This window comes from Spermophilus citellus (genome assembly GCF_964194105.1).
Source record: "Spermophilus citellus genome assembly, chromosome: 13".
Classification (NCBI taxonomy): Eukaryota; Metazoa; Chordata; class Mammalia; order Rodentia; family Sciuridae; genus Spermophilus; species Spermophilus citellus.
In genome coordinates, this window is record NC_138193.1 from 110,382,005 (window position 1) to 110,404,089 (window position 22,085).

At 37.2% G+C, this 22,085-nt stretch overlaps 1 protein-coding gene across 1 annotated transcript in view; it reads left to right on the forward strand.

Annotated features, from left to right (window-relative positions):
* The window catches only part of YWHAQ (tyrosine 3-monooxygenase/tryptophan 5-monooxygenase activation protein theta), a 35,031-nt gene extending 19,917 nt beyond the window's left edge, over positions 1–15,114 (forward strand). The window contains exons 3-6 of the mRNA XM_081265108.1: positions 8,743–8,866; positions 11,930–12,093; positions 12,890–12,985; positions 13,972–15,114. Of these exons, the coding sequence (XP_081121234.1) occupies positions 8,743–8,866; positions 11,930–12,093; positions 12,890–12,985; positions 13,972–14,031 (444 nt within the window). The 3' untranslated portion in view covers positions 14,032–15,114. The remainder of the gene's footprint in view (positions 1–8,742; positions 8,867–11,929; positions 12,094–12,889; positions 12,986–13,971) is intronic.
* The last annotated feature ends 6,971 nt before the right edge of the window (positions 15,115–22,085 follow it).

Consider the following 22,085-nt stretch of genomic DNA (forward strand, 5'->3'; position numbering starts at 1 on the left):
AGTAGAATGACACTCAAGTTTTTACTAGGGCTGCTGAGTACTTTTCCTAAGACAAATAACTAGGAGAAGAAAACCAATGATAGATTGTTAAGACAAAAGTAATTTTCAAAAAATAAGTGTAGTTAAAATTCCAGTGATCCATCTAGATGTCAGTAAATATAGGAGGCGCTTACCCTGGTGTGTAAGAAAAAGATCTATTTTGTTGGTGCAAGATGATTGAGGTTTTTTTTTACCAAGTGGTGTTTATTAATTTATTTAATCTTCACAACAACCCTGTGAAGTAGGAACCATCAGTAACTATTGTATAAATGAGAAAACTGAGGTACAGAACTGTAAAAGTAAATTGCCCAACTAGGTAAGGAACATTTGTGAGTTACTAACATGTAAGTTGGTTAAAATCATGTCAATGAATGCATGTTGTTGGTTGTCTTAAAATACACTGTGGACAATTAAAATGTTTCAGAAATGAAACGTTTCCTATTGGAGCAAATTATCATAATTTGGTTATCCGATTTTAGCAAGTATAGTCTTAAAGGCAGATGCCTGTTGGTCTTAAGGCAAAAAAAAAAAAAAAAAAAAAACTCTTGAAAATTTACCTGGTCCTTTAAAAGAGTTGAGGAACACTGTCCTCAACACTGATTTTGATTTAATGCCATGCATCCTTCACACACAAGGTACTACTACTTTGCAAACTTGAATTATCACATTCAACATTTTGTAATACTTCTGTGGGGGAGAATGAGAACTCTTCCAAGATTATGACTAGGAAATTTTTGGTTACTTGGTATTTTAGTTACTGTTAATATTCCAATTGGTACCTTCCCTTTATGCCATTACTTTGCCTTCCCACTCTAAAAAGATTCCTTCAGTAATGGCCGGAGTGGGAACATCTGTCTTTATCTGGAAGTGTCTTTGCCTTTATGTGCTACTTTAATTGGTTATGGAATTCTAGCTGACAGTTGTTTTTCCCAGCACTTTGAAGATTCTTGATTGTTTTATGAAAAATCAACTGTCAGTCATGTTATTGTTTCTTCCTTTATAGGTAACCTGTCATTTCTCTGGTTGCTTTTAAGAATTTTCTTGTCTTTGGCATTCTGCAATTTTACCATGATGGTCTAGGTATGAATTTATTTTTATTTTATCTTGATTGAGATTTAGTGTGCATTACCAATCTGAAGATGATTATATGATTACAGAGAGTCTTATCCATTACCTCTGATTAACATTTCTTTCTCGTTCTTTTTATTCTCCCCTGAAATTCCTATTAGAAATTACCTTTAGACTTTATATTTGTGTCATAACTTCTCTACCTTTTTTTGTCTCGTTAGTTCTTTATTCTGGGTTCTGTGTAGTTTCTTCAGATGTACCTTCCATATTATTAATTTTCCCTTCATCTACTTCTAAATACTTTAGTTGTTTTTTTTTTGTTAAATTTTTTATTCTAATTTATTATATATGGCAGTAGTGCATTACAATTCATTATACATATAGAGCACAACTTTTCATATCTCTTGTATACAAAGTATATTCATACCACTTGTGTCTCCATACATGTACTTTGGATAATGATGTCCATCTCATTCCACTGTCTTTTCTATCCGTTGTTTTGTTTTTATTACCTTTCTCTCCTCTCACCTCCAAGCAGCCCATTCTTAATTCTTTGTATTCTTTCCTCCTGGCTTTTTTTTTAATCCTGATTATTTTATTTATTTAGTTAGTTTTTAGTTTTAGGTGGACACAATATTTTATTTTTATGTGGTGCAGAGGATCGAATCCAGTGTCTCATGCATGGTAGGTGAGCACTCTACCACTGAGCCATAATCCCAGCCCAGTCCTGTTTATTTTAATCAGGAAAATTTTCAAACTTGTACAGGAATGAAGAAAATAATATATATCCCTACCCAGCTTCAATATTTAAGGATTCTGTTTTTTTAGCCCTACCTCCAAACCCCAGTTATTTTGCAGTCTTTGTCATTATCTGTTATAATTCATAAATGTTTAAATATATATCTAAATGTATCTCTCTAAAGGATTCTTTAATCATTTCAGCATAACTTTTTTTATTAACACTTATTTTTTAAGTACCTGAGAAATAACCCTTCTATTTGTCTTCTGATTTCCTCATTTATTTTATGATCCCCTGAAAAAGTTTTTTTGGGGATTTTTTAGCTTTCTCTATGGAACTTACATGTGTATCTTGAATTATGGAAGTCTACCCAGTGGTTTTTTGTTTGTTTGTAGTACTAAGGATGGAGCCCAAGGATGCTCTACCATTGAGTTACATCCCAGTCCTTTTTATTTATTTATTTTTTCTTTTGAGACTAAATTTTGCTAAGTTGCGAGGCTGGCCTCAAATTTGTGATCCTTCTGCTTTAGCCTCTGAACTTCGTATGCCTGGTTGCTTATTTTTTAAGTTTTATTTCATGGTTTTTAGTAACACCAAGCTAAACAGAAATGCAAAGTACTGTGGAAGAAAAGATTGTACTTTGTTTTGCTTGTTATTGACTGGTGGATAGGCCATTTGTGATATTTGAACAGACTGTGTAAATTTGTAATTGAAAATAATGTTGTATTGGTGATTTTTAGAGGCAGACATCCAACCATCTATGCTATGTTTACACTGTGGATACATAAACATTTACATATTGAAATGCATATTGTTTTATTATAATTACTTTATTTGTCTCTTATACCTTAGTTAGGACTTTTAACAAATGTTATAAAATGTATGTTAGAGTATTTATTATCCACTAATTTTATTTATTTATTTATTTATTTATTTATTTTAAAGATAGAGTGAGAGAGGAGAGAGAGAGAATTTTTTAATATTTATTTTTTAGTTATCGGTGGACACAACATCTTTGTATGTATGTGGTGCTGAGGATCGAACCCGGGCCGCACGCATGCCAGGCGAGCGCGCTACCGCTTTAGCCACATCCCCAGCCCCTAATTTTATTTTAATATAGTTAAAAGATTAAACATTAGTTATAAAAGGGAGTATTATCTGAAGGGATGAATGGGTAAGGGAAGGGAAGGCACTATTAAAAAGTAAGTCCAGGCCTGGGGGGTGTGGCTCAAGCAGTAGTACACTCATCTGGCATGCGTGGGGCGCTGGGTTCGATCCTCAGCACCACATAAGACTAAAATAAAGATATTGTGTCCACTGAAAACTAAAAATAAATATTAAAAAAAAAAGTAAGTCCAAGGTGTCATTACGAAAGTTGCTTTGATTATTCTGGGACATGATGAGGTTAATATTTATAGTTGGGTTATTTCAGTTAACATCTGTTTGTTTGATAAATAGGGTAATTAGTGTTTTAAAAAGTCCTACCGATTAGATGTCATCACATGTGGTTTTTAGTACATATCTAAAGAAGTGTCTTTTATGTGAACATGAAATGTGCAGCAATAAATTTAATTCCTTACCTTGTAAGTATTGAAAAAAATACTTTGGGAATAGGGAATGTGAGTCAGTGGTAAAACAGGTGCTTTAGCATACTTTAAGCCCTGAGGTCAATAATGGGGTTGGGGAAGGAAGCAAACTAGAAAGCTTTGAACATAATATGTTACATCTCTTCTGCAGGGTGGTGGTATAATATCTTCCAAAAGTGGATACTTCTAGGAATGAAAAAAAATAGTATTAATAATTATACTGGGATGGCAGCTTAAACTGAGATGATCCTGGGCAGACCAGCACATATAGTCAGTGTTCTCCAGCTCCACCACTTCATTAAGGTGTAGTTTGTAGAGGTTTTAGGATTTGGCATAGCCTAAGTGAAAAATTTTAACGGCATTTAAGGTGGAAAGAAATTGATTAGATTTTGTAGCTGAGGGTGAGTTCTAAATGGAATGCTATGCTACCTACCATCAGCTGATCACACAGTGAACTGTCGGCTGATCACACAGCATGATGTATCATAAGGCTTGCTTGATCTCTATGATAAAGTTTCACTGCATTCTTAAAAAAGTTTCACAGCCTTCCAAGTTGCTAGATTACAGGCATGTAGCACTGTGCCTGGCCCAATAATTTTTAATTAATGATAGAAAACATTTCCACAAATGATGTTATATGATTGACTTGAATCAAACCTTCAGTGTTTCATTGCTTGCTTGGTTAAGGCAGCAAAACCTTTATGAAATTTAACCCTAGTGGGTATACTCAGGGTAGAATGGGGCTTGAAGTTAGGCTTTTAGATTATAATATCCTCATTACATAGTTAAAAAAAAACATACTCTTGGGAACCAATTTGCCACAAGATTTCATAGAGCTAATGACAGTACACAAGTCATTTCCACAGATGATAATTGAATTTCTAAAGCTCTACTTGAGTTGTGTTACTGATTAAAGATTTGAGCTGGGTATGCCAGCACACATCTGTAATCCAAGTGACTCTGGAGGCTAAGACAGGAGGATCACAAGTTTGAGATTAGCCTCTGCAAGTTAGTAACATGGTCTCAAAACAACAACAGGAAAAGTGGTATGGCTAAGTGGGAGAGCACCTCTGGGTTTTGTCCCTAGTAGTATCCCCACACATACATAAACACACAGACATCTCTAATTTGAGTTTGGCCTTATGCTCCATTTTAAGGTTTTTGTTTGTTTGTAATAATGACCTAAAATTAGAGATTGAACATATTAATACTGCAGATTAATGAACTTTGATGAGCTGATAGGAAATTTGAAAAGGCTTAAAACATTTGTTTCTTGTGGATTGTTTTGCTCCTGTTTTAAAGCTCTTCTTTGGTTACTTATTTTTTTCCTAAATCAGATTAGTATAAAGAGAAAGCTCTATAATGAGAGATGAGCAGCTTATTTTGTTTGTAAATCAGAAATTACTTATCAGTGAGTTTATTTAGTATTGAGTGCTATGGAATACCACTGAAGACAAACAAATTACTTTAGAAAAGTGGTTGAGGGTAATGATAGGATCTTTATGCTCTCTCAGGTTCTCAAAAAGGAGAACCTTCTGCCCCTCAGGTAACAACCGAGCACTGGCAGGAGCTCAGTCCTGCTCCAAAGCTCCCAAGAGCACAACATTTTCCAATTAAAGAGTTTATAAGGGGGATTTCTAACTTCATTGATAAGAATAATGTATCCAGGAAATTAATGGAGGAACTTTTAACTGTATAAATGTTAACATTGATTCACTACTTCTCTCTCTTGGCATTTTAGCAGTACCCCTTCTCTCCCAGTGCTGAGCTTTGAGCATCATAGGCCAGCATTCTACTATGAGCCTCATCCGTAGCCCTTTAATTAATACACTTATTTGGAAAGATTTTGAGGGAGCCAGTTGTAAGTTTGGATCTATTTGCAGGTTGTTGTTTTTTTTTTTTTCTCTCTGGGATCTGTATTGAGTTTTTAAAAATAATTTTTAAAATACTACCAATTAAATTGGACAGGCTGTATACCTCAAGTTTTAGTAGCCTATATTCTATCTCATATTAATAGCCATGGATAACTAAATAGAACCATGGTCATTTTGGTAAGACTGAAGCAGCATCCATTATCTTTTAATTGGACTAAAATACACATCATATGGGAAGACAGAATTATTCTGTACCTGTTGTTTCCTTCACAGAGAGCTAGTGGCATCTGAAAAAGAACCCATGATACCTGGCTGAAACTCCAGGATGGAAGTAATGTCCAAGTCACTTTATAAAAGCCCAACACTGTAAATCGTACGTAATGGCTATGTGCAAACTAGTTGTTAAAATTAATAATTTTAGAAAGGAGAAGTTAGCTCATAAGTGGCTGAATTCTAACTAATGCACTAGTAGCAGCTAACTGAATCCTCAGAAGGCAAGTTTGCTTGTAATTGTAATACAGTCCATGTCAACAGGTCCTCATGAGCAGCTACACCTGACTCAGGAGAGACTAGTGCTAGAATGGAAATTTCTCTCATCTCTGCTTCTTACCCCAAGCCCTCTATTTAGTCAGACTTGACTTTTTTTTTTTTTTTTTTTTCTTATTTAAAAAGAAGAAGCCAGCAGTGGTGGCTCATGCTTATAATCCCAGTGATTCAGGAGGCTGAGGCAGGAGGATCACAAGTTCAAAGGCAGCCTCAGCAACTTAGTGAGGCCATGAGTAACGTAGTGCGACTTTGTTTCAAAATAAAAAGTACTGGGGTACTTTTTAAAAAGCTCAGTAGTTAAGCACCTCTGGGTTCACTCACCTGTACCCCCCCCCAAAAAAAAGTGTTTTAAAAAGACTCAGTTTGAGATTTAGAACTTTTTTAAATGGCTGTCACTATTGCCTCCCTCCTTTAAGAAAAAAAATGCTAAATTCAGTTCATAAAAATTTTAAACTTTCAATTTTAAAATTAAAAGACATAGAGGGAAAAAATAGTGTGACTTTCTAAGATTCTGGGGAAGAGTTTGGGGTTTATTAAATCACTGTTAAAAATGTACTGGTAATGTTGAACAGAAGAAATTCTTAAAAAGAATCCCTTGATTCCTTTTTCCCCTTCTGAGTGTGATGATGTGGAGCAGCGCTTGTTTGTACCTTGGGTGTGGCCCTTTGGGCCTTTTGCCACACTCCTGGCCCGACGACTTTCCAGCTTCAGCCATGGTTTTCATACTTGCCACTTTCATAATATATGAACTTCTGGGAGTTTATTACATAATTTTTCACTAATTTTATTTTAAAAGCCTCAGGCCTTTTAAAATATTCCTTCAGGGCGGCTGGGGATTTGACCCGGGGATAAATATAACATTTAAAACAACAATTTTTTTTTAACTTTAAAGGTTTTATGTTTTTCTGTTTCTTTTCATTAAAATAACTTATGGATGCAGTAGTTGGTCTTGTTGGGTCATTTTTAAATTAGGTAAACAAGGTTTCTTGGATTAGAACTACATTTTCTAAACTTGTATTTTAGATCTGTAAAAAGTCTTCATTTTCTTCAGTAGTGAATTTATCTGAAGTTGAAGCAGATTTACTGGGTTATTCTACAAACTCCCCACTTTGTATCATTGTTGGTACTTTTGTCTTCTTAACTGATAGTATGTAACTATTTTTCCAAAGTGCAGTCTTAATTTTCTTGCTTAGAAGTTTTCACTAGTTTAACTTTGCCTGAAGCAGTTCTTCTCAAACTGTGTACCTAGGCAGGAGAACTGGCCAGTAACAGCCAGTGTTTATTGAGCACTTAACATGTGACATGGTTACATGAGCACTTAACATGTAACATTTCCCTCATTACCAAATCCAGAGCTAGTAGCATCTGAAAAAATTTATTACCAAAACAAACCTATGCAGTGGGTGTTAAAATCTTAAAATTTCTAAGAGAGGGGCTGGGGATGTGGCTCAAGCGGTAGCGCGCTCGCCTGGCATGCGTGCGGTCCGGGTTCGATCCTCAGCACCACATACAAACAACGATGTTGTGTCCGCCAATAACTAAAAAATAAATATTAAAAAAAATTCTCTCTCTCTCTCCCTCTATCACTCTCTCTTTTTTTTAAAAAAAAAAATTTCTAAGAGAATTTCACTATATTGCACAATATTTTAGTACCTTTTTTTCTTGTACTGGGGATTGAATCCAAGGTTGCCATACTACCGAGCTGCATTCCCGGTCCTTTTATTTTTGAGACAGTGTCTTGCGATGTTGCTTAGATTGGCTTTGAACTTGTGGTCCTGCTGCTTCAGTCCCCCTGTCACTGGGGATTACAAGTATGTACCATTGTGCCTGGCCAAAAAAGATTTTAATTACTTAACATCAAGTAAAATCGGTAGTCTTAAAATACCATACTTGTTTTTTGTGACTTTTTTTTTTTTTAAATACTCCTGGTCATACCTGGTATCTTTGGAAGTAAAAATACTTCTGTTTGAGCAGCACTGGTTTTCGTTCCATCAAGTTGCAGGTATCTTGATATGAAATCAGGGATAAAAGAAATACCCAATTTTGAAAATATGTAAAATCAGGCTGGGGTGTAACTTAGGGATAGAGCACTTGGGTTTCATCCCTGGTGCTGCTTTTTTAAAAAATTCAAATTCAGTTGACATAAAATTGCTGTTTAAGTTTCTAAAGCTCATACACAGTTCCTGGGCTTGCCTTATTCTTGACAGGTGCTTGTCTGTAGAGGGTACTGGACATGCTGCTTGAGGCTGTGATGATTTATTTGTTTGTTCCCTGATTGTACTCTTCTCCCTGGAACTTGATGTCTTAAATGTTTTGTTTCCCCTCCCTAAATAAAATGATTACAAATCCCTGCTTTCTTCTTGGTTCATTCATTCTTCTTGATATTTAAGTATCCCTCCCCTAGGAAGTTTGTCTGACCCCTGGGGTCTCTGACAGAACCAGCTATTTAATCTCTGTGCTTTCATAGCATGTCATTTCTATATCTATTAACACTTGGTATGTAGATTGGGAGCTTCTTAGGAGCTGGGAGCTTCTTAGGAGCTGGGACCTTATCTTCAGTCTTGTATGTATTCACTCTGGCCAAATACCTGGCATGTATGCAAGGATCAATAAATGATGAATGAATGGCTGGGTAAAAAGGGCAGGTTGTTTTTAATAATGTTTGGGGTAATTTAGCTTTACTGTTAGAAACTGTAGGCCACATGATTTAAAGCTTACAACAAGCAGTTGTAAGAACATGCTTCAAGTTCTGGCTAGAATGATATAATGTTATATTAATAATAGGCAGTTCAAATGCATGATAGGCAGAAGCATGTCATTATATTACAGGTTCTTGTCTGTAATTAAATAGTTTTTACTAGTGTTTACTGTTTTATCTTATTTCTTTCAGGAATTGTTGGATAAGTATTTAATAGCCAATGCAACTAATCCAGAGAGTAAGGTCTTCTATCTGAAAATGAAAGGAGATTACTTCCGGTACCTTGCTGAAGTTGCCTGTGGTGATGATCGGAAACGTAAGTATATTCGACATACATGTAAAGTCAATGTATAAAAGGGAGTTGGGGAGAAGGTGACACTTATGATGATAGTCTATGTCTCCAGGCCCTTTGTAATTTAAAAGAAAATTGTGCAACTTGTATGTCATGAAAGTGAATATTGCCTTATTTGGAGCGCATGATTTGGGAGGCTAGGGCAGAAGGATCACAAATTAGAGGCCAGCTTCAGCAATTAGTAAGACCCTCTCTCAAAATAGAATATAAAAAAGAACTGAGGAAGTAGCTCAGAAGTAAAAGCACCCTGTGTTTAATCCCTAGTCCCAAATAAAGAGAAGAAAAAAATGTAGTCATTAATTTAATGTGTCCTTTAAAAATTTAAACACATGTGAACTCTAATTCTAATCTGATATTAATAACAGGCTCGATCTCTTAATATTTTAGCTCTGGGTGATTCTGTATTTCAGTGGAAATTACATGTAGAACATAGAAAGAGTATGTTATGTTCCTTTGTCATTAGTTTAGTATACTACTACTTTCAGGTTTCTGTTCAGGATAAAAGGCTCAGGGGTTATTCCAGTTGAACTGGGCTAAGTACCTTTTTGTTTGGGGTTGCAGTGATGGCTCCTCTGATCTTAAGGGTCCGCAGGAAGAGAGAGAGCGAGAGCACGCGCTGACCCCTTTTATTGAGGAGAAGCTATTCTAATGAGGCAAGGGTGTTTCAGGGGACTGAATCTTCTTCATGTGTCCACTGTCAGCAGGTTGATTGACATCTGGGTAGGCCATACCCAAGGACACAGTAAGAGAAGGGGACACACATACACACACACACACACGGCATTTCCATGGAAGATTCTATCCTAAACAGGGCAAGGGGTTATATTACAAAGGAACAGGTGAGCATAGCTCCACCCATGGGGCGGGCTATAGCAAGACAGACCCATGCACGAGACACCCACCCTCGACCCTCAAACCCAAGAAGGGTGGGGAAAGTTCTGCCACATTTCTGTGACTCAGTCAAGTGCAAGGTTGGTCTCCCACATATTACCAATTTTAAAGGATCACAACATTGCTAATCAGATTTCTGAAGATAGGTAAGATGAGTCTATTGTTGGTGTATGATTTGTTCCAACTTAACAGTAATTTTAAATGACCCTTATGTCTAGGTTTTATTTGAATACATAGGAACTGTGTTGACTGGAAGAATTATCATAAAAATAGAATACTAAATACCTTTGGTGAGGGTACTGGGGATTGAACACAGAGGCACTCGACCACTGAGCCACATCCCCAGCCCTATTTTGTATTTTAGAGTATCATTTAAAAAATAATGGGGAAAAGTAATAATCAGACTCCCTATTTTAATTGTGGAAAAGTAAACCTATTTGCAGTGAACTCAGTCTTCTGGAGTATTATTAGCGAGTATTATAATAAACCCTACTGAATTTTATATATGGACCTGCTGACAAAATTGTCAAGTTGAAGGTAGAGAAGTATCATGGAATTCCTAGTTTTTTACAATAAGCTTGTTTTTTTCTTAATGTTGCCTCATCCAAAAAGATGTACTCCTATACTCTGATCTCTGAGTTAGTCACTGAAAACGAGAATTCTGCCATCCTAAGTATCAGTGTAATTGAAGATATAAAGAAAAAATAGTTATACTTTTCTGTAGTAAAATCTGTCTATACTAAACTAACACTTTGTGCTGATGTATAATTTCTGTTGCCACACAGATAAGCAGAACTGGACCTGAAAACATTGACACAGAAATGAAAATATTTATAACAACAAGTCAAAGGAATGTCCTTGGGAGATTGGGACATATCCCTGGCTTTAATCTGAATTAGCTGCTTGTAGCTCACTGACACCCCTGATTCCCACACATAGTTCTCACATGCATTCTGTTCATCTGGATTTGTAAGTGGGCTGTCCTTATATTACTACTATTCTCCTGCGTTGGGCTTTCTCATGTGCCTGACAGCATGCCCTTCTCACTACATGAGGGCTATTCCAGCCGTAATTAGGTCAATAATAGGCTATTTCAGAAGAAGGAAAATACACACATTCAGCAATAGCTTAATTTGTGTTATGTTAGTCTTTAAGGCTCATGTGGGCGCCTTTTCAAAACAATGATGATTATAAAGGCACAAAATTTGGAGATTTTGGTGGTAAGGTATTTGTAAAGTGTTCTCATTATTTAGGGAGGTAGCATTCCAGCCAAAAAATTGTGGGGTTGGGGTTGGGGCTGGGGCTCAGTAGCAGAGCGCTTGCCTGGCATGCGTGAGGCACTGGGTTCAATTCTCAGCACCGTATGAAAATAAACAAACAAAATAAAAGCATTCTGTTCGTCTACAACTACAAAAAAAAAAGAAATTTTGTTCTCACCATTGATTTATTTTTATTGATAGGCTTGGTCTTATAATTCAGGAGAAGGCTGTGTAAAGTGGTACACACCTGTATTCCCAGCCTCAGCAAATCAGCAAGGCTCTAAGCAACTTCAGCCAGATCCTGTTGCTAAATAAAATATTTAAAAGGGATGGGGCTGGGGTTGGGGCTATAGCTCAGTGGCAGAGTGCTTGCCTAGCATGTGTGAGGTTCTGGGTTTGAATTTCTAGCACTACATAAAAAAACTAAGCAAATAAAGGTATGCTATCTATCTACAACTATAAAAAATAAATAAATAAACAAGGGGGCTGGGATGTGGCTCAATGTTTAAGTGCCCCTGGGTTCAATCCCCAGTACTAAAAGGGAAAACATCTTAGCCTCAGAGATGGGAAAATGTGATATACTATCTCATGCATTTTTATAAATTAGCTGTAAGCAAGCAGCATTATAAAGACAGTTGAGTGACCAAGTGATTAAGTAATACCAGCACAGTTTAAAACAAAAAAGTTTCATATAATGGCTGTGCCCCACTTTCTTGCATTATCAATTAATTTTTAAATATCTAGTACTAGTATGCAGTGGTTTAAAAAATGCTACAGAGAAAAGTCTCATTCTACCAAAAGCTACTAGCATGTGTTAAAGTTAATGTGCTATATATTGGATATTTTGGGTATAGTGTTTTTTTTCTTTTCTTCTCAGAAACAATAGACAATTCCCAAGGAGCTTACCAAGAGGCATTTGATATAAGCAAGAAAGAGATGCAACCCACACATCCAATCCGCCTGGGGCTGGCTCTTAACTTTTCTGTATTTTACTATGAGATCCTTAATAACCCAGAGCTTGCCTGCACACTGGCTAAAACGGTAAGATGTTTTCCAGGAAATGTCCTCTTTTTCTAAGGTTGTTTTGGATATCAAGTATGTTAATTTCAGCTGGGCACATGCCAGCCCGTAATCCCAGTGGCTCACGAGGGTGAGACAGGAGGATCGTGAGTTCAAAGCCAGCCTCAGCAACGGCAAGGCACTTAGCAACTCATTGGGACCCTGTCTCTAAATGAAATACAAAATAGGGCTGGGGATGTGGCTCAGTGGTTGAGTGCCCCTGAGTTTAATCCCTGGTACCACCACCCCCCCAAAAAAAAAAGTTAATTTCTAGGTGTTTCACTTGGATGGATAGGAAGGATTTCTTCAGTATTTATGTGGATATATTCCTTTTTATTACATCTTGTCCACATGTCCCTAGCCCTGAACAACATAATCTCTTCTAAGAGTGATTATAGCAGTAATCTGGCTAAAGAGCATGGGTAGAGTAGTCAAAGAAGTGTGAATTACTTTAGACAGGAAACAAGGTTTGGGAAGTAATGCCTGCCAGGGCGAGAGGCTTTTCCAAATAAATAGTAGTTCTTGTAGGTTATATTAATCATTGTTACCGTACTGTGTGTCCTATTAAAGAACCAAGAAATGCTTAGTGTTTAAGACATAGCTTTTTAAGTTTCAGATTGTATGCACGAGTTCTTAAACTGTGAATCTCAGGAAACGATGCCATTGAGTTTGTTGTTAACTAATAGTAGAATATAACATTGATGTTCACATATATTATAAAAATGGTAAACTAACCAGTTTCTATCAATTGCTTACCATGGATATTAATATTTATCAGGCTTTTGATGAGGCCATTGCAGAACTTGATACACTGAATGAAGACTCATATAAGGACAGCACCCTCATCATGCAGTTGCTTAGAGACAACTTAACAGTGAGTTATTCACTCTTTTATTTCCTTTCAGGAACAAAAGTAGTTTATTCTCTCAGAAAATGGACAGTTAGTACATAAGTAGAATTCGTAGGCAGGTTTCCCTAGTGAATAGGCATTTTATCAGACCTTCCTGAGAAGGTACTAAGAACAAAGGAATTTGGTATTAACATAATGCTATTCTGTGGGTTGAAGGTGTTGATTATGTTAGCATAGGGTTATATAGTTGTAGTATCCTGTTTATTTATTTATTTGTGGTGCTGAGGATCAAACCATGGGCCTTGTGCATGTGAGCTATAACCCCAGCACATAGTATTCCCTTTATTTGGGTAAATTTGCAATAGCTTATTAGGGACTATATAGTTGTAGAAGCTTTCCTAAGATCCAGTGAAACACCGTGTTCTATTAAAAGGCATGGTGGCACACACCTATAATCCTTGGAGGCTGAGACAGGGGGATTGCAAGTTCAAGGCCAGCCTCAGCAACTTACTTAGAATCTCCCTGTCTCGAAAACAAAAAGGGGGATGTAGCTCAGTGGTGGAACACTCCAAGTTTCAATCCCTGTACTAAAAAATTACCCATTTTTTTGAAATGATTATAATCAGTATTAACTAACAAGTTTTCACTTCATCTTTTTATCCTAAAACTAGAAAGATCCTTAGAAAATAGTACTTTGTGATCTTTTTTTCCCCCCGTTGGTCTTTTTGGTTGGTTTGTTTCACATAACTTGGCATAGAACTCAGGACTTTGTACACGATAGACATTTGCTAGTAAGGCTCTAAGCAACCTAACAAGATCCTGCCTGAAAAAAATCAAAAGGGCTGGGATGTGACATGGTGGTTAAGCACCCTGTATTCAGTCTCCAGTCTCCCACCCCCACCTCCCCAAAAAAGAAGAATTACACTTTGATGTAGCAGTAGGACTTGACAGATTGTCTGATCTGGAAATAGTAACCTAATATAACTTTTTTTTTTTTAATTTTTTTCTAGTTATGGACATCAGACAGTGCAGGAGAAGAATGTGATGCAGCAGAAGGGGCTGAAAACTAAATGCAAACAGGGTGTCATCCTTCTTCCCTCAAGAAACCTTTTTACACATCTCCATTCCTTATTCCACTTGGATTTCCTATAGCAAAGAAACCCATTCATGTGTATGGAATCAACTGTTTATAGTCTTTTCACACTGCAGCTTTGGGAAAACTCCATTCCTTGATTTGTGTTTGTCTTGGCCTTCCTGGTGTGCAGTTACTGCTGTAGAAAAGTATTAATAGCTTCATTTCATATAAACATAAGTAATTCCAAACACTTAGTAGAGGACTAAAAATGTATCTGATATTTAAGTAATCTGAACCAGTTCTACAAGTGACTGTGTTTTGTATTACTGTGAAGAAAATGTAGTTAATTGCAATTTTAAAGAGTGTTCTACATGACTTCTTACTTTCTACATTCCCTTCTTTATTCTTCTTTGAGGGTTTCCTTTCAGTAAGCAATCTTTCTATATTCTTACTGTATTCCTTTTTAGTGGGAATCCAGAAGTATTAGATGGAATGGGAGAGCACTTGACATTTCCTGGCTTGGGGGGGGGGGGTGTCACAAATTGAAATGCCTCCTATATCCCATGTTGTGGAGGTCATGTCCATCTGTGATCACAGGGAGTTTCCTTATTCACTCATCATTTGCTGCTGTTTAAGTTGACAACTTCCCTTCCCAATAAAAATTCACTTACACCTCCTGCCTTTGTAGTTCTGGTATTCACTTTACTATGTAATAGAAGTAGCATGTTGCTGCCAGAATACAAGCATTGCTTTTGGCAAATTAAAAGTGCATGTCATTTCTTAATACACTAGAAAGGGGAAATAAAAGTACACAAGTCCAAGTCTAAAACTTTAGTACTTTTCCATGCAGATTTGTGCACATGTGAGAGGGTGTCCAGTTTGTCTTGTGATTGTTCTTTAGAGAGTTGGACCACTATTGTGTGTTGCTAATCATTGACTGTAGTCCCAAAAAAGCCTTGTGAAAATGTTATGCCCTATGTAACAGCAGAGTAACATAAAATAAAATTACATTTTATAAAACCATTTACTATGACTTTGTAACAATTGCATTACCCATATTTTAAGGGACAGGTGAATTTACTACTTTCTGAAGTTGACTGATACTTCCCTTTTATCTTATGTAAAATGTAGTAGTGATACCCATATTTCTGCATTGTGGTACACTTGTCTGGGGGTTCCTGGAAATGTGTAAAATTGGACTACAATTTCTTAGTGTTTTACCATAAATCAGTCTCATGGTCCTTCTCTTCCTCAGATGTAAATGATAGCTGGCTAAGTGTTATGGAATAAAGTGGACATTTTAAAACTAGAAAAGCTAATTATTTGATTGTGAGTGCCTTGGATGGTGTTAGAATTGTGCTTCAGATATTTTAAGAGGTAAAGAGTACCTTGTTTAGTTTTTCAGAAATATTTTTGTAAACTTTGATTACTAACCTGTCTTTATTGGTTTGAGAACTGATATTTTTAAGTCAGAAAATAATCTAAAAAGTTAATACTGTAGAATTTGTCCTTTATTTCCTAAAATTTGATTATGAAGTAAGACTTTATTTATACACTTTTTTTTTTTTTTTTTTTTTTTTTTTTTTTGTGAGGGGAAATGAAAGGCAGAATTCAACAGCATTTGGGTAGTACCCATTTAAGTGTGGTTGGGTTGGAAGAATAGCTTGGTGGTAGGGCATTTGCTCAGCATCCAAAAGGCCCTGGGTGTGATTCCCAGCATCTCAAAAAAAGGTCAATAGTACTTGGTTTCCCCCCAATTTAAGTCAGTATGATGTTACTACTTTTTAAATAAGAAGATGGGAAGAACACTTAGGAGTTGGGAGACTGTCCTAAACACAAGGTGGCAAGTGAAGTGGTGAGTAAAGCACTAGGCGGTGACTTGCCAAGCAGCTCCTTCTTGCTGTAGGACTGTTTTAAAACTGGCCTGTCTCTGGTTTCTCCTTCGTCCCTCTGCCTTGTGGGCCTCCTTTGCACTAGATAAAGAGTATACCTATATACTACCACCAAGAACTCTGTAGGAGAGAGGACACCTTTCCTCAGGGGAAAGAGATAAGTAAACAATTTGGAGTGAGGTCCCCCGTAGTAACCACTGATTTTTTTTTTTAACTTTTAATTTGTTATAACCATATGATCTTTCTTACTGTTTCTCTAGTTTTACCTTTTTCAGAACAACAAATAGTGGAATAACAAGATATTTATCATTTTCGGAGTGACTGTTTTCATTTATTAATATGCATTTAAGAATCCTTTAGCCAAGTACAGAAGTACATACCTGTAATCCCAGGGCTCGGGAGGTTGGGGCAGGAGGATTGAAAGTTCAAGACCAGCCTCAGCAATTTAGTGAGGCCCTGGGCAACTTGGTGAGACCCTTAATCAGTAAAGTTCTGTCTTTTTTTTTTTTTTTTTGTAGTAAGAAATATAAAAAGGCCGTTAAAAATGTGTAAGAATTCTCTAGGCAGGATAGTGTCCACCCATGATCCCCTATCTCAAAAATAATACAGACTACAGATGTAGCTCGGTGGTGACACACCCCCTGGGTTCAATCCCCAGAACAAAAAATGAAAAGAATTCTAATTGAAGTATAAAATTTTGAGAAGATGAGAATTTTAGTTGCTTATCTTAAAATGGACTGGTTTTTAAGGAGTTGAGCCAATTTTTCCAAACTACTAGAAGGGTCTCTTATAGGCACATTTTTCCCCCCGAAATTATCTTGTTCTGATTGTATGTATCATTTGAGATACAAACAAATTGGGGACACTGGGGACTGAACCCAAGGGCACTTTACCACTGAGTTACATCCCCAGCCCTTTATTTTCTATTCCGAGACAGATCTTTCTGAGTTGCTGATTCTGACCTCAAACTTATCCTCCAGCCTCAGCTTCCCAGGTCACTGGGATTATAGACTGTGCTGCTGTGTTCATCTCTTCTGGTATATTTCTAAACTAATACTTCATTCTGTGATGTAGCAAGGTTTTCATTTTCAACTCAGAAGGCAGTTATTTTGTGTGTTCTGCAATGTGTGTCATCTTCCCATGAGTAACTTGCATTTGATCAACTCTGTCTTCTCTGGAATTAATATTATTTGCTAAAGGAGAATTTGTAGGTATTATGTGTAGTACTATTGAGCATATTACAGTTAAACGTAAGCTATTTACTGCAATAACCATTTTTGTTCTATTCAGTAGGTGCTTAAGAAGGTAGTCCTGAAGGTGTGAAGATAGATGAAATCCAGTTTGGAAGAAACTTACATTTACTATTTAACCACTTTAAAATCACCATGACTTTAGAGCGCTAATGCTAGATAATAAGTACCCAGGGGGAAAACCTGGAGACTGCCCTACCTCAAGATTATAGCACCTTGAACATGTATGTAAATGGTCCAGCCCTTTTATTTTAGGTATAGGGAATCAACATTGATTGAATTCATTCTGGTGCCTCGTTGTGTATATTCATACTTAATCCTCTAAAGAGCCCTAAACTGGTAGTAGTATGTCTCATCAAAAATAATAAATTTGTACAGTGTGTTTGTGTGTATGTGTGTGTGTGTGAGAGAGAGAGAGAGAGAAGGGACAAGCCTAGAGATTGAATTTGACACCACATCAAGTTTTTATGTCACTATTTCCTGTGTGGTGCCTTAACTTCCTTATTAAGGCATAAAATTTGATTATTTATCCTTTGTTTTTCATTTCTATCATTTGGAGGTGGTTTTTGTCTTTTTTCCTTTGTCAGTTTTTTCCTTTGGGGAAATCTCAAAAGAAACTCAAGAGAATATTAGTACATGTGGGTCCTGACTCTTCCAATTATGAAAGCAAGTCCAAGGAGACCAACATACTTTCCTAAGGTCCCAGCAACTAGGTAATGTTCCACCTGAAAACTGTACAAGACTACCAGAAGCAAATGACTCTGTGGATGTGTAACCGATGTGATTCTGCAATCTGCATTTGGGGTAAAATTGGGGGTTCATAACCCACTTCAATCTAATGTATGAAATATGATATGTCAAGAGCTTTGTAATGTTGTGAACAACCAATAAAAAATTAAAAAAAAAAAAAGAAGAAGCAAATGACTCAAAGTCAGTTCTCCACTGGCTAAGTTGAAAGAATTTTTCAATGAAAGTTATTTTACTTTGTGTTACTTAGATTTGGAAGATGAAGTCTTTCTCTGGTTGGTTGTTTTGTCACTCATGGAGCTGTATTTTGGAGAACCTTTTAAGCAGAAGATAAGTATGTTGGCTTAGTGGTGTGTAATACACTGAATCTGATAATTATGATTTGATGTCAAGATAATACTTCAGCTTCCTAGGCAGAGTACCACAAACTGGGTGCTTTAAAACAATGGAAATATATTGTCTTAGAGGTGGGGAGACCACAAGTCTCAAGGTGTCAGTAGGGCCTCGTTGCCTCTGGAATTTGTAGGGAATCCTTGTCTTTCCGTAACTGCTGGTGGATTGCTGGCAATTCCTGGTATTTTTTGGTGTGCAGCTACATAACTCCATTCTCTGACTTGTCATCAAAGATGTGCTCCCAGGGGCTGGGGCTGTAGCTCAGTGGTAGAGTACCTGCCTCGCACATGTGAGGCACTGGGTTCCATCCTCAGCATCACATAAAATTAAAGATATTGTGTCCATCTACAACTAAAGAAAATTTTAAGAAAAGAAAGATGTTCTCCCAGTGTGTTCCTGTCTTCCTCACATGTTTGTATTCTCACTAGAGTACAGTGGGACACACAAACACTTAAATTTGGACAACATAAATGTGCTTGAAACCTCAGGTGTCTTTCTGGCCTCAATTTCTTTTCTCTTTGGTGTTTTTTAAGGATATAAGCTCTAATGATCTTCAGAAAATCATGAAATAATTTATTGGCCAGCGTTATTCATTGAACTTGTATTGTGTGCTCTACTTCAAAGGCCTTTGTGTACATGCTCAGTTCTTCAGGGTGCTGAAGAGTTTGTTGGCCAGCGTTCTATACCAAGCTTCCACAACAGGCTACCTCTGCAATCTTGGGGTGGCGTCCTCATTCCTTAATAGGCACTCTTTTCAAGCATCTTCACAGCTTTGTTAAATACATTGGATGCCTGTTGGTTGTCAGTGACGTACTAGGTATATGAACTTTCAGCTTCACTGCCATAGCTGTGGCCTTAATCTCTCAGTGTTCTCAGGTACACAACCTATCCCCACCTGTGAGCCAGGTACAGAGTTGTGGATATATACATATATAAAGTGAAATACTCCAGTGGGAAAGAAGTGAGTAGCAGGACAGCCTAATTTTGGAGCTGGAAAGTTCTGATAAAGTGGAACTGGTCTTGTGGATAAGAAAAGCAACCACACTGAGCAGGCCTATTGCCCTAGATTTTTCAAGGACATAGACACAAAAAGAAAATGACAGTGTAACTTGGGAATGCAAAGTTAAAAAAAAAAACTATTAAGCAATGATTTTGCTGCTAATTAGCATTTTCTGATGGAATACAGTGGGGAAAAGTCATTCTGTGAAATAAGTGAAGGAAAATCAGGACCCAGAGAACCAGTACCAAGAGGAAATGCATATTTCTTTTTGGTCAAGAGTTTACTATTGCTGGCCAGGTGCAGTGGCACATTCTTGTAATCCCAGCAATTTAGGAAGCTGAGGTAGGAGGATGGCCAGTTCGAGGCCAGACAGCCTCAGTAATTTAGCAAGACCCTGTCTCAGTAAAAAATAAAAAGGACAGGTGACATAGTTTGGTGGTAGGGCATCCAAGTGTTCAACCCCTAGTACCACTACTAAAAAAAGTTAACTTGTCACCTTGAGGATTTGCTGACACCTCTTTTCCCCCAACCTACACATACACCCCAAATTTTTGATTCAGTAAGTCTAAGGTAGGACCCAAATTATCTAAATTTGAATTTCTGGGCTTCAGCCCAATCACTTGTTAAAATATGTGCCTTCTTCATACTCAGAGAGGGCCTTTTGCTACCTGAAACTACAACAAGCGCTCATGTTAACTAGGTTGGTCCTTTAGTTATTGCCCATGTTTAATGTTTTTTATTAAAGTAAAACTCGTTTTATTACAACCCTGACCAGGTAGATTTCATGCTGTGTGAGATGCCAAGGATCTTACAAGATCCTTGAGTTAAAAGAATTGTGGGTTTTTTTTTTTTTTTTTTTTTTTTTTTTTTTTTTTTTTTTTTTTGGTACTGGGGATAGAAATCAGGACACACTTGTACAAGACTACCAGAAGCCACTACCACTGAGCCACATCCCCGGCCCTTTTAATATTTTATTTAGAGACACGGCTTCCCTAAGTTGCTTAGGACCTTGCTAAATTGCTGAAGCTAGCTACGAACTTGCAATCCTCCTGCCTCAGCCTCCTGAGTTGCTGGAATTACAGGCATTTGCCATTGCACCTGGCAAAAGAATCAATTCTTAAGGTCTTTGGAATGATGGCTGAGGATCTAGCTGGTCCATATCCATTGATATGTGGTCAGAGTTCTGTGTTCAGTATTAATACAAGATAAGTGTTGAGATTGGCCTAAAGTTTGAGGTGGGGAGTAGGCATGTATCCCAACAATAGGCAGGAGGCCCAGAGCCACAGTTCAGACATCATGCGGGCTAATAGCTGTAAAGGTCATGTGAGTCAAACAAGGGGCACAGTAGTGCTATTGCAAGTTAGAGAATTGGATTCACTATTCCTATTCACCGGTCTCTCTGGTTTCTAAATTGCTGATATAAGGCAACATAAAATAGAAACAAACCTCCATTTTTTTAAAAGATAAAAGAAATAATAATATTTAGGTGTTTTTGTATTGTGTTGACATGTTTTGTTTGCTTTTAAAAGGTTCAGGGTGGGCTGGAGATGTAGCTCAGTTGGTAGAGTGCTTGCCTTGCATACACAAGGCCCTGGGTTCAATTCCCAGCACCACAAAAGAAAGAAAAGGTTCAGGGGTATGGGAAAAAATCAGCTGAAAACTATTTGAGGCCAAAATACAAGTGCTTCTTATAGGGTGACAGAGGGTCTAAAGTTCAAGTTCTTTAAAAAAAGAGAAGCAACATTCAAGTCTTTATTGGCCACCTAGGATACTTCAAATCCTGTGTGGTAAGGAAGGATTTGAAGACAAAGAGAGCTGGCCTTACTTCTCAAATATATGGTCTGGGGAAAAGAATATGAAATAACTACATACAGAAACAGTGCCTGTGACACAATAACAACTAAGATTCACCCAGCAAATGAAAGTGCAATATGTATAGAGAAATGTCAGAGTTTAGGAACAGAAAAAGAGTAGCCTAGAGAAATGTGGGAAGAAGTAGGGTAACCCAAATATTATAGTATTTTTTTTAAATCACCTGCTAATAAGGAGAGTTCCCTGAAGTTATACAACTTTTTTTGGCACTGGGAATTGAACCTAGGGCACTTTACCAGTGAGCCACATTCCCAGCCCTTTGTATTTTTATTTTGAGATAGAGCCTACCTAAGTTGCTTAGGGCCTCACTAAATTGCTGAGACTGGCCTTGAACTTATGATCCTCCTGCCTCAGCCTCCCGTTCCACAGGGATTACTACATGCCTGGCTTACATACATTTTTAATGGTTTAGAATCAGGATTCAAGCACAGGTTGTTTTTACTTGTGTTGGAGCATCTTGCTCTTTCTTTGGGTGGGGCGTTGTGACCTTTTTTTTTTTTTTTTGTGGTACTGGGAGTTGAACCCAGGTCCTCATCAAGCGCCCCAGCATGGAGCCACACCCCAGTGCCATTTTGATTCCAGGCTTTCTTCCACACCCACCATTGCAGCTATCAGTGATAATGTGAAAGATTTCAAGTCCGTCCCTCTGTCCCACAGTAGTGAAGAGTTTTTTAAGGATGAAGACTGTGACTTCTTGCTCAATGTCTTGGCATGTAACATGATATATGTTTAGTAATTTTATTTGCTTAACTGAATAATATCTTGAGCTATAAGATGCTTCTTCAAAGTGGCTGACCTAAGAGTCTTGTATATATAAGGTGCCAAATAAAAGCACATTGCTAAAAATGACCAGGGCGGGGGGGGGGGGGAGGAAATTTTTCAAAAAGACAAAAGA